Here is a 14,111-nt window from a genome sequence, read left to right as displayed (position 1 = left end):
AAACGTTTTGATCAGGTATTTTTGATCTGAGGGGCTTGATGTGGGTGTGATAAGGTAAGATATCGCTCTGTGTGGAAAATCACATTTAATAGATTTTTTGTTTACGGTCACTGGCGGGGAGACTCTTACCTCCGGTGACAGTGGCTGGCCGTTCTTCAGCCATTTGTATGCAGGCTTAGGCTTCCCGATGGCCCTGCACTCCCACTGGAGATTAGCCTCGATGGCCATGTTAGCATCCTTCAGTGTCTGAACCCAGTGTAGATGTTCAACGTCTGTGGAACAGAACACATCCCAAAAAAAAGAAATAAACATTATTCAAGCACTAAATATCTGCATATTTATTGACATTAAAAGGGAATCCTTAAGTAAAGGCTCAGTTTGTGATCCAAACTTAAACAAATGTGTAACTCCACCACCACAAAAAAAGAAAAAAGATGTCAGTCATACATTTTCTTCATTGATGTTTTGGACAAAACATCGGGATAATGTTGAATCATCAAGTGTATCGTCACACCTTCATCCCCACAAAGTCATTGGATAGTTCACAAGGAAGATATTCTTCTTCTATATAATTCTCTAAATAATGTGTCGGCCAGGGAGGATTCTAGTGGATTCTAGATCTAGAAGGTCTAGTGGACAGACTTTTCAACTCTCCAGTTACACGCAAAATGTGCAGACAAGTGTGGACAAAGCCGACTTGTACTTGTGGTTAAAAGCAAGTATACTGAGACAATAATGACAGAAGAGGCGCAGGACGTAGGAATAATGCACTGGATTTCAAATCTGAGATTCAGCAGTATTCCACTTTAAAAAGGCTCTCTACAGAGGTGGTGGACAAGTCGTAATCTTTTATGTTACCCTGTTTATGTTCTACTTTGCTCAACTGCTTAAAAGCACTATTGAAATTGTCAAGGGGCAGCTTAGAAACTTCACAATAGCTAAACACAGGGGTTAATTATAATTGGTACAAATTAAATCCAGATTATCCTGTCTTTATGAAGCTCTTTGATGCAGCGGGTGAAAGGTTTTTCACCTTTTGACTTTCATTCATAACGCATATCATGTTAATTCGATTTTGCACGACACCCACAAACGTGGCGTAATTTATCAAAGTCCACGGCCTGTGGCTTATTATGTCAAATTCCACTTTTACAAATGAAGTGAACAGCATACGACAGAAGATTCCAGTGGAACTGCATTGTAAGGGAACAGCTTGGACCTGTGTTCATTTCCCATTGCAGTGCTAGAATTGTAAGAATAGGACGGGTACAGTAGGTGCAACTAACGTTGTCTCCTACTGTTTTTTTTTAATTTCTTTATTCTAATTAGTGTATACTCAACTACACCGTGCACAATTGTACATCCCTGGCCTATTTACATTTTATAATTCTATTCTATTCTATTGTACTTTTATTTTAACTTAGTTTATATTCCATTTTATTTTATTCTACCCTTTATTTGATTCTACCATAATTGTCTGTTTGTTATGTCACATCAATATAACAAAGCAGGGTAGCCGGACCAGCACTCACAGGTTCAATGTTTTTTTAATTGGCAGCCTGAATCAAAGCAGACATGTTTCGGACTAATGTCCTTCTTCAGTGGTATGGCTAGCATACCCTGCTTTGTTATACTGAACTTTATGGGATTACAGCACCCAGTGTGAGTACTTGTGAGCGCGGTCTAACTTGACTATATTATGTCACATCAAACAACCAAATCAAATTACTCGTAAGTGCAAACTAATTGGCAATAGAGACATTTCTGATTCTGATTGTGATTCTGATGACTTCCGTGGGAAGGTTGGGCCTGTGGCCTCTTACTTCTACTTATAGTTTCAGGGCTAGATCCACAAAGAATGGATTGCACGGAGCAAGTTGCACCCTTACTTACAATTCATTATGAATTGAAAATGGGGGACCCTGATGTAAACAAGACAAAAGTCTTTCTCTGGTCTGCATCCCCTTAACAATTGTGTGTATTGAGCCGTACTGTACCCATTCTGCAATCTGTTAATACAATTTTCATTCAATCAATCACCGTGCAGATTGATTGATTGAATGAAAGTTTTATTAACAGATTGCAGAATGGGTACAATACAGTATGGCTCAATACACACAATTGTTAAGGGGATGCAGACCAGATAAATACTTTCGTCTTGTTTACATCAGGGTCCCCCATTTTCAATTCATAATTAATTGTAAGGAAGGGTGCAACTTGCTCCGTGCAATCCATTCTTTGTGGATCTAGCCCTAGTGTTTGCTAATATCACTAGCTTACATGAAATCAAATATAGACCGTTCTTGAAGTTTGTTTGTTTTCGTTGTCAAGTTGAAACCCATCAATGGGTAGTTTCAAATTAGACCAGAGGCCATCGGCATTGGAATGCAGTAGAAGATCCTCACTGTGGAATATGAGTTGTCCTCACTGTGGAATATGAGTTGTCCTCACTGTGGAATATGAGTTGTCCTTACTGTGGAATATGAGTTATCCTTACTGTGGAATATGAGTTGTCCTTACTGTGCAATATGAGTTATCCTTACTGTGGAATATGAGTTGTCCTTACTGTGGAATATGAGTTGTCCTTACTGTGGAATATGAGTTCTCCGTTGGCAACATTCATTCCTCTGCGGTTCTCGGCTACACACTCGTAAACACCGGCGTCCTCAGGACGGAAATATGGGATTTCCAAGACCCCGTTGGAGTGGTTGATTTTGATCTTCCCAGGGAGAGGGTTGCCATCGCCTCTCCTCCATGAGATGGACGGCACTGGGCTGCAGAGGTCAGGGTCAAAGGGGACAGTCACTAGTTGGCCAAGCTGCAAATACTCATGCTAATAATAATAATAATGATACATGGGGTTCATATAGTGCTTTTCTAGTCGTTTACAGTCGTTTATTAACCTAATGTAATAATTGTAATAATTATGAACTTAACCCTTACATTAACGTTTACTGGAGACCTCCCCTCACCTAACCAAATGTTTTTCTGGCCACAAAAGGTCACAGCAGCCACATGTTTGGTGCACTAGAATAGGGGTCGTTGATGAGGTTACACCGGGTCCCCAGGAGAATGGTGAATAGTTTGATTTCACTATTATTTAATTCGCTAAAAGTTAGCCCAACGACAGAACATACTGTATAGGACTGACTATTGTGATCATAGGTTTCACTCTCTCCATTGTTATTACCCTACTAGTCTGACTCACAGGATATAGACTGTTGGCATAAGCATGCCATTGGCCCGTTGAAATTGTCCTCCACTTCCGCTGTCTGCAACACTATTTAAGGGAACCATTGCTGCATCCTGGGTTTAGTGCCTCCCAGGATGATTGTGATTGGCTTAAATAAATAAATACAAACAAGCCAGAGCCCCCCCCCCCCCCCGCCATATGATAATAGGTTCAGCCAAACCTCTCTCCAGTGCTGGCACAGAGCTAACTAATAGCTATAGTGTGGAGAGAGGTATGGCTACGCAATACTATCACCCTACTAACAGAATAAACAGTTATGGAAATCTGGACTAATATAACTTTTATAATATCACATATAACTCCTCTAAGGTCCATGGGTGGAAGAAATCATATTAAATGTGGGTCTGCGTTCTAATGTCTTTATACATGTATCACTGTAGACTGTACATATTGGTATTACAACTCTGGACATTATAGTACACAACTCTGATTAGCACTTCACCCAGTAGTACAAATTTATATATGTTATACATTACTATTGCACTTTTACATTTGCACTCTGGTTGGATGCTAAACTTATTTTCGTTGTACTGTACTTGTGCTGTATGATGACAATACATTTGAATCTAATCTAATCTAATGTGCATCAAAGCAGGGGTCCTTGACTTGAAAACACGTCGAGAACCACTATAAACAGGAGACTGTCCGAAGTCACAGACGTGACATCCTGCCGTGAAGAGAAGGAGACACTCACTTCCCCAACGCAAAGCATTCCAGCTTCACCGAGGATCCTTTGGACACGTGGAGGGTCTCGGGGAACTGCACCTCGATCTTTGGCTCGTACTCGCCCATCACGGCTTGAGTGAGGGATAGAAGGGAAATCGCATCACTGAAAGCATGAAAACATGTAACAGGTAGCGTAGCTCGCGCTGTAATTCGTATTCGATGTAAGAGCTCCGTGGTGTGACTGAGGCCTGCCGTGTTGATGCAGTTTACAACTCGGCTTTAGCGGATGGATGGCTTTGGATTACATATCTGCCTCGGCTCAAGTCTTAAGTGGTACATAACTGGTCGTGATGCGTGTTTCGCGAGTCTCTCTCTCTCTCTCTCTCTCTCTCTCTCTCTCTCTCTCTCTCTCTCTCTCTCTCTCTCTCTCTCTCTCTCTCTCTCTCTCTCTCTGTGTATGTGTATGTGTTAGCTTGTTGTCAGAACCCTCTGTGATTCAGGACATGTAAATGTGTGGCTTCATGCTGAGAGAGAGTTCTTCCCACACTCTGAAAAGTGTGAGGATTGGGAATACGGCAAAGCTTCACTCACAAGTGATGGCGGAAAACAAACACAAACAGCGTCACGCTCAAGGCGAGTGATTTATCTCTTTAGCTCCCATTCTCAGCCACAGGACACATCAGTTCGGCATAAACGGGGGGTATGACAGGGGGCCAGCATGGGGAACGGGGGGGGGGGGGGGGGGGGGTGCGGGTCAGAGGAGCACGCTCACCATCCCTACGGAGGACAACGGGGGTCGGCGAGCTGAAGACAGTGGCGTTGGTCATCATGTTTCTCACCACACAAGTGTAGTTCCCCACATCTGAGGCCTCGACTTTGGCTATGTACAAGTTCCCCGTCCTCTGGGAGACGAAACGGCGCGTGTCCTGTTGCAGGAAACTGGGTCGTCCGTTGAAGACCCAGGAATATTTGATCTCTGTAAAAAAGGAAAAAGAAAAAGACAGAGGATAGAGCAGGAACTGACCGCAGAGAATTGTGGTTATTGAAAAATGAAAAGATACTCCTTTCCAAAATCGGCCAGTGTGGTGAGGATAGGAAAAAAGATAGGAATAGATATTAATAGAAGGAAAGGGATATATTCTATTTTTGTGCCAATAAATATCTATACATACATCGATGCAACAAGGCTTTTGAGACAGAGGTCAGGAGATCTAAAATAGTCACTACCGGCACGTAGAAGTGTATACGAGGTGTGATGATCTCAGAATCTATACAGAATTGAAAATGAGGGGAAATATCCTCCAATACAGTGTATGTAAAATGTAAAGCCATAACAACAAGTCTCCTTCTCTCTTCTTTTCACCTAGTTTAACTGGTAGTATGGTGCGGCTACTGCCGTTAGCGTCAAGATTAGGGCTCATTCTCATCGTAATCAAATGTGTGTTTTTCTGAGCTAAACCAAGCTGTGTAGTATATATAATATATATAATTAGTGCATTGTACGCTGCAATATATTGCAATCTTATAATGTTGAATTTTTATTAAATAAAAGGCACAGTAAAAATGTATTAGGCCTACCTCAGTACATATTTACCTCAACGGAGATCAACACAAGTCTGTGTGACTTTTTTTTGTGATCAAATATTTTTATTTATTTTTCTTTCTTTTCAACATACAACAAGACATAACAGAACACAACAATAAATAAATAATATAAAGAACAAACGAAGGAGAGCGAGTGAGAGCCCATGGTATTGTATTTATTATTTGTATGTCTTTTAGTCTACTTTCATTCTGATTTAATTACTGGACTGTCATTATTGTTATTATTATTTCTGTTATTGTCCTGTGATTTATTGTTGATTATTACTGTTACTGTATTGTTTGTCTCGTTTCATGTAAAAAAAAAAAAAAGAGAAAATAAAAAACATTTGTTCAAAAAAAGAAAGAACAAACGAAGGAGCAATCAAATACAATATATATAACAATAATCAACAGATCAACTGACAAAAACAATAACACCTAAGGTCACAAGACAATATAATTATACAAATACGAAAGATATATAAACAAATAAAGAAATATATGTCACTCAATCAGTGGCAGCTATTAGACTGGGCCCGCTGTAGTTAGGCCAGCTTTCCATTACAACTTTTCACTGTGCGTCACATAGTTTGTAGAGCTAAATCTATATTTTATATTATAGCTATGTATCCAATATCATATCATATCATCCGTTCAAGATGCATAAAATAATAATTTTTTTCATCAATACGTTCCCGTTTTATACCGTGGTGAATATGAGTGTTATATCGGAATGATCTGATGATTCCTGCAAGGCTATTTATAAGGCGCTAAGCTAATAACGTTAAATCGATTGGCGTTTCGTCCCTACACACGACACAGTTAAAAATCCAAATGCATATGATCGGTATTATGTTCCATCATGAATGCATGAAAGGGGGGGGGCGGGGGAAGTCGTTTCTGATTAATTGATTGCCAATAATGGCATTCGTTATTACCACAACATAGGCTGATCTGGGGGATGGCTATTAAATCCTTGCACAATCAAGCTGAAATTGACGTCAAATTGCTCTTACCTTTGGCCGGTTGGATTCTAAAAAGAATTTTCCAATTATTTGATCGCCATCTGGTAGATCATATGTCCATTGGCCCATGCCATAATCCTTTACTGCATAATGAATTCGGTATCCCAAAAAGTATCCCATGCGATTGAGTGAAGTCCTCGCTTCAGACTAACAGAAAAGTCCACCCGGAAAGATTTCAGTGTGACACCTGGTCTGCAACAGGGGTTACTGCATTCTCGAGACAGCGCCACTACCAGGATATGGCCGGTACTGCACCTTCGGACTCCCAATATGCCTTTTCCAGGCAAAATACAGCTCTGTGACAGTGAATAGGATATCATTTTTTTTTTTAATAAAATAAAAAAAAAACGTAATATTACGTGGCTGCCACCCAACGGTTGTCGGGCAAACACATAATATTACGTAGTTGGCCCCGAATGAGTTAAAATACATTTAAAGACATTTCTTCCCCCACCCCCCACCCCAGGACCTCTCAGGACCAACCATCCCGATCCCGCTCAGCCGCTAGACCATGGACTTTACTCTCCCAGCTGCTGATGTCCACAAATTAATATTAGATTCCTGGACTCCAATTACCCGAGCTGTGGAGATCTCTAAATAGCCCAATTAATTATTGTAAGTTTGTCGGGTTGTTTCCATCTCATAGCTATCAGTTTTTTGGCTGCTGTAAGTCCTGCTAGAACAAGTATTTTTTGCTGTATAGGAGCCGGCAGCTGAGAGATACCATTTAGTAGTCGTGTCGTTGTTGATAGTGGTATTGTCAAATCACATATGTCTGAAATAGGGCTGGGACTTTATCGGATTAATTTCGATTAATTAACTACAGAAAGAATTAAAAGTTTAAAAAAATGTATGCATTTAATCGCATGATGATTTTTCTTTATTGTGTAAGAATGTTACCTTTCAAAGGAGACCAGACTCATGCATGTGCTATAAGTATAAAGTATAATACATCGCAAATTACCTTTTTTCTTAGTCTGGTTTGTTCATAAAAAAAGAAAAAATAAGAGAAATTGAGATCAATCAAGAGTTTTCTTTTTCCAATGGTCAACTGTTCTGGAATGTACTTGAAAGTACTGCGTTTTACTTTTACCTCGAAAGTGCTTGAGTTTACAAAATGTCCTTTGCGCTATATATATATATATATTATTCCTAAAATTGCTGCACTTTGTTAAAATTGCATTGATCTGTTGGTCTGTGTAGTAGCTAATACAGGATTTTGCTGCTTAAACGTATGTATAATGTATATTCATTGATTCACTCGTATACCAAAATTCATTTGAATTGAAAAATGTTGCTTTTTGCATCATGTGATTAATTTCATCATGTGATTAATTTCTATTAATTAACTATAAAGTCTCAAATTAATTTGATTAACATTTTTAATCGTGTCCCACCATTAGTCTGAAACCTTAGCATTAATGGCCCTCCAAAATCGAGCGACCGGTGGGCATTCGCAGAACATGTGCATATAGGTGCCAGTGGCCCCCAGAGTGCACCAGGAGTCAGCCACAAGGCCCATCATACACAGTTTCCTAGGGGTGAGATATGTTCGATGAATATAGTTAAAGTGTACTTGTTGATGATTGGGGTTACGGGAAGCCAGTGTGATATTAGTCCAGACATCACCCCAATCAAACTCAGGGTCCAGTTCTGGAATGTCTTCCCTCCAAATTGTATCTAATGGGAGATTCTTGTATGTGGATTTGAGTAAGAGTGTGTAAAAGTCTGAAACAAAGCCCCTTGAGGTTGTTCTTTCTCCGATGAGTTTAAAAAAAGGGTGTTGAAAAAAAGTTTTTGACCCCACGGGACCCCATGCACCCTGAGCACCGCTCTTAGTTGTAAATAAAATAAAAAGGATGCACAGAAAGGTCATAAAAATCTCTCAGGTCTTGAAACGTGCGAAGGTCAGTTTTATCATAAACATCCCTCAGAGTGTGGACTCCTTTCCTTTCCCAATGAGGGTTGTTAATAAAAGAACACATCTAATTTAGCCTGCTCGAGCATAGCTTGACTGCTACAACTTGTTAGCTTAATAAAAGAACACATCTGATTTAGCTTGCTCGAGTGTAGCTTAATTGGTTGACTTAGCTTAGCATTGCAACAATGAAAGTCTCAGAGCGTTGCCAACTTAGCTTGGCCTAACTGTAGACATGTTTGACAACCACGTTGTTAGCAAACATCTTCGGTAGCTTCTGGGTCCCCCCGCGCTTCCTTTAGGTATTCCTCTGCTTCGGCAACCGACCCAAGCCTCTTTCTCATCCCTTGTTTGGTTACGATAGTTAGCCTGGCTGGGAACAGCAGCGTCGGTCGGTAGCCCCTCCGCCACAGCTCAGACATGACCTCTCTGTATTCTCCACGTTGAGCCATGATCTCCGGTGGGTAGTCTTCGTAAATAGCGATAGATTGGCCTTTGTACAACAACTTGCCTCTTCTAGCCCGGGCCTCCCGGATGATTAGTTCCTTTAGTTGTAATTTATGGATCCGTATAATTATAGCTCTTGGCTTCTGTCATTTAGCTGGTTTAGCCATGCTAGCGGGGTGTGCTCCATCACATTCCGGAGGGCTAGCTAATAGTTCTTTACCCAGAATGTCTTGCAGCATATCAGGAAAAAAGCTTGATGGATGGGATCAGTGTCCTCTGGTAGACTGATAATTTTTATGTTATTCCGTCTATCACGAGAGACTGAACTTCGGTGAGCCTAGCTTGACTTTTGGCTAGCTCTGCTAGCTTGGTAGCTAGGTCCAGTATGCTAATTACAACAGGACAGCTGTTCCAGTTGCAAATCACCATGTGGCACCATTCATGTTTCTACACTAAATTAAGGATTAGGAGACAAGTGTCACACAAAGCTTTGTCCTGTATGGTCACACATTAAGACCAGAAAATATAAGCCGTTGCTAGAACCAGAGAAAAACCAGAGCATTAATGTAATATTTCTGTTTTGATTGTAATTTTCTTTGACATTACAGCATTAGGTCACTCCGTAGCTGGTAGACCACTCCAGTATATGGTTGTACTCCAGGCTCCGGATTGAAACGCACACCTTGATGTCACTGCCTCACACCTACGTAGTGACTTTTCAATTACAAACGCTTCAAGGACAGAACTCACCTCCAGCCTTTAAGCTATACATATGCTAATTACGACAGGACAGCTGTTTCAATTGCAAATCGCTGATGTTCGTCGGTACAACCAACACCCAGTGGTAGAACACCCTGTGGCATGTCTCTACACTAAAAGATACATTTGGAATGCTGTCAGAAAGTTTGCAGGATTCTTTAAACAAATAAAGAATGTCACCATACAGTACTGTATATATTTCTCTGTACAAGGTTGACATTGTAATTTCCGGTATAATATGTATGAACTTTCATTACAGGTCAGGGAAAACTACAGTGAAAACAATCACAATAGTTGGCATCACGTATTGATTTTGGAGGAACGTTTAAAAATGGTGAATATATATTTTATATTGTACAGTATATCTTTATACCGGCAGCCATCAGGCTCTACAACAAAGGGCTTGGGCGGCCGGATCTGCTGCCATAACTATCACTATCACAACTCGGGACTTGAGAACTAGAGACTCACTATTTTGTATTTTGCACTAGAGACTCATATCACTGGACTCTCATCAATATGTACTTTTTATATTATTATATTGTATTTGTATCTATACTTTAAGTGTATCTATAGTGTATATAGATACTGGACTGTATAGGACTGTGAAGCTATGCATCCCCCACCCTGTACCCCCCCTCCCTCCCCCATGCTGCTTTGACACCCGAATTTCCCCAAGGGGATCAATAAAGGATAATTTTATCTTATCTTAAGTACATACTGTATGTATGTAGTATATAATATGTACATCGCTGGTCCCTGGCTGTTGGAATAGCCATAGCTATACAGTGTACATCACAGCCTATGAAATGAACATTCACTGAGAGTAGAACCTGGGCCCCCTACGGGTGACATTTTTCTTTTTAAATTACATTTTCCTTACTCAGACACGTTCTACTGCATGGAATTAGGGCCACTTGTTTATCAAACACTCGCTCAGGAGTTTGCCGAAATCGTCCAATTTGTCCAAAACGTCAAGAGAATCTGCTATCTGAATAAACTGACACTATTCTCTTGTGTTTGAAAATGCTCGTTGTGTTTTAAAAGTCATGTTCGATTCAAAATGTCAGTGTCTAGAGAGGCGGACAGATTCTCCAATTGACCATATTCACACGGTAAGCCACCCTGGGAATCCCATCCTGGATATGGTTGAATTGAATATGGTCAATGGAATAGTTGTGCCCTGACTAGGGACGGACCGATACACTGACTAGGGCTGGACAGCGTGTATCATGGGGCTCTGAGATTTATTACAAACTGTGGATCTCGTACTCACCATTGTGTATTATATTCAAAAGTGAACTGGACTTCCTTATGTGCACGTCGGCTCAGTCATTGGTATGTTTTGATTTACAAGGCCATTCTTGGTATGGTTCCGATTTATTTATCGTCTCTTTTAAATGTGAATGGTGGAAATTACAATCTCTGTTCGAAGGATTTTATGCACTTCGTTGTTCCCAATGTCCGAACAGAAATGGGAAAGAAAGCTTTTATGTTTTCCGCACCTACTGCATGGAACAATCTCCAGTCCGATCTGAAGATTCAAAGTTTGGTAACACTGAATGTATTTAAGGCTATGGTGAAGCCTATTGTAACCACGTTTTCTGTGTGCAAATGTTTTATCTGACCATTTTGTAACGTTACTTTTATCTGTAATGTCTATGTGTATATTTTGAAACTTTGTTTTGCTGCTATTCTTGGCCAGGTATCCCTTGTAAAAGAGATCCTGGATATCAATTTGTACAAACCTGGTTAAATAAAGGCTAAATAAAAAAATAAAATACCAGTTTTTCCACTGCCGATACCGAGTCCCCAACCTTTATTGGCCACTATTGGCCAGTACCAAGTACCGATCTGCTCCATTGCTTTTACTGAACAGTAAAGACCATCAGTTTTGGGTCATTGGACAATATATATCGACATATAATCCATGTATATCCATTAGAGAGATCTAATATGCTTCTATGCATCAGAAATTCTGAAAACCAAGCCACTTTTCTTTTATTTCTGACATGGTTCTTGGAATTGTATGTTAGTATTTGGGAAAATCCTCTGATACTGATACCCTATTTTAGCCCGATATCGGACAGATATCAAATACCGGTATTGATATCGGTAGGCTACATCTCTAGCCCTGACTACACGCATTAGCCATAGAAGCGGGTTGGGGTGCTTGTGCTACTGTCTATGTCGAATTGAGATCTGCTTGTTAAATGGGCCTGATGAGGGGAGAGAATGAGGAGCGTGGGTATTAGAGCCAGCCTCCCTCATCAGAAACACATTACATCCTGCAGGCAGCCCTTTTGACTGGTCTAGACAGTAAAAGGTCCCACTTGCATCCTTCGGGGGGAGACAGTGAATTAAAACCATTACAGAGGAAGTCGGGGCAGAAAACTGACAGACCTTTCATGATTAGGGACCATCGCCAAAACCGGGTTCCCGCTTAAGTGCCGCGGTCTCACAGCAACAGAGGACTGGCAGGCACGTAATCTTGTGTCCTCTGCCCGAGTTTTAACTCTCAGCACGGATCCTTTTAAGGCCACTTACCTATTGATTGCACAGAGAAGCGCTGGCTGATTCCTGTTTTAATATACTACCTGCACTGTATTTAATTCTTGTTACGTACGACTCGTCCACGCGGCAGCTTAACATATCTAAACCTTAGGGCGTTGAGGAAAAAATAGAAGGGGAAGAAAAAGCACCCACAGTGCCCTGTTGTGTGCGTCCTTTTGAAATTCACCTCGACACAGCGTTTTTGTGCAGCCAAATCCCATCAAATGTGTGACAATGGTCTATTTGGAGAAGAAGAAGAAAAACAACCTTGGAGTGTAAAATAATGTGAGAAGATGTGGGTATTTTTGGGGAGAGAGAGAGAGAGAGAGAGAGAGAGAGAGAGAGAGAGAGAGAGAGAGAGAGAGAGAGAGAGAGAGAGAGAGAGAGAGAGAGAGAGAGAGATAAAGCGAGAGAGAGAGGGCAAATTGTAAAAGTGTACGGTCTGAATCCCTCGTGGCCATGTGATTCAGCTGGAAACAGCAAGACAGAAAGAGGAGAGAGATAGAGAGAGATAGAGAGAGAGAGAGAGAGAGAGAGAGAGAGAGAGAGAGAGAGAGAGAAGGCCAGGTACACGCCGCGGCCACCGTGAAATTGTGCCGACGGGCGCGTGGAAAGGGGCTGCAGGAGCGCGTGCCACTTTGAGGGCCGGCTAATCAGCAGTGCACAGACATGGAGCCGCCTCACAGCTGTGCCATGGGATAAACTCCGCCTCACAACCGCCACAGCCACCAGGAGGACTTCAGCGGCAGATAACCTGCCCACAGCCGCCGGGGGTGGAAGTAGAGCACTGGAGGCTTTGTACACGACAGACGCGGTCACAGATCCTATGAGTAAAAGTGAGCTCGGGGGTGGGGGTGTGAACTGTGCAGACGTGGAGGTGCGCTGTGCAGGTGCTCAGGGCGGTGTGAGGGTGTGAGGGAGGTGACGGCTGTTCCGACAGACAGCCGTCATAAAAAAAAGAGGAGAGGGAAGAGAGTGGAAACTGGTGTTATGAGAGAGCGTGCGGCACAAGAGGCTTGAGAAACAAAAGAAAATAAAAAGATTGGTTTAAAAACAAAGAGGCACACCGGTGTTGTAGGGAGATAGTGAGAGAGAGACAGAGAGAGAGAGAGATAGAGACAGAGAGAGAGAGAGAGAGAGAGAGAGAGAGAGAGAGAGAGAGAGAGAGAGAGAGAGAGAGAGAGAGAGAGAGAGATAGAGAACCAGAGAGAGAGAGAGAGGGACAATAGACATGGCTGAAGCTAGGGAGAGCGTAAATCAGCAGAGGGTTGGGGCGAAGCAGCAGAGTAGTACTGTACCTCCATTATGGGGCGGTGGACCGCAGAGCAGAACCACGGCCTGGCCCTCTCTCACTGACACCACTGTCCTCGGCTTGCTGCTGAAGTTCTGCAGAACTGAGGGGAATGTGGAAAAAGAAAACAATGGGGGCTCTGACGGATAACTTAGAAGAAGGCTTACTAGGGCGGTCAGGTGGCGTAACGGAGATTGCGTTCGTCACCAACCCCGGAGCGGCTGGATTCGCCTGTTCGAATCCAGCTCACAGCTCCGGGGTTGTCACCAGCTTGGCTGGCCGTTCACACTAATACAATTGGCAGTATTAGAGGGTGGGAGAAGCTGGCGGGGTGGGTCCGGGTCGTTGTAAACAGCGACTCCTACAGTTCGGTCGGGGGCGCCTGCTAAGAGCGGATAGGATCTAAGTGGGATAGTGTGATCCTTCCACACGCTACGCCCTCTCAGTGAGAATCCGCGCTGCCAGGTGAAAAGAAGCGGTTGATTGGCTGGACGTGTGTCGGAGGAAGCACGTGGTAGCCTCCACTCTGCCAGACCGACTGTGGGGGGTAAGTGCGCAGCGACCAGGAAGGGGATTGGGAATTGGCATAACGACTAACATTGGGATGGGAGACTG

General features: G+C 42.2%; 1 protein-coding gene across 1 annotated transcript in view; it reads right to left on the bottom strand.

The window, feature by feature from the left end:
• The window catches only part of cntn6 (contactin 6), a gene marked incomplete at both ends in the record, with an annotated part of 180,525 nt that overhangs the window by 113,983 nt on the left and 52,431 nt on the right, over positions 1-14,111 (bottom strand). Inside the window, 5 exon segments of the mRNA XM_084315769.1 lie at positions 130-272; positions 2,590-2,774; positions 3,948-4,050; positions 4,692-4,895; positions 13,504-13,599. Of these exon segments, the coding sequence (XP_084171895.1) occupies positions 130-272; positions 2,590-2,774; positions 3,948-4,050; positions 4,692-4,895; positions 13,504-13,599 (731 nt within the window).

The sequence above is a fragment of the Notolepis coatsorum genome, assembly GCF_963971535.1.
Source record: "Notolepis coatsorum genome assembly, chromosome: 6".
In the NCBI taxonomy this organism is placed as follows: Eukaryota; Metazoa; Chordata; class Actinopteri; order Aulopiformes; family Paralepididae; genus Notolepis; species Notolepis coatsorum.
Note: the sequence above shows the minus strand (reverse complement) of the source record. Positions and strands in the feature narration are given on the sequence as shown.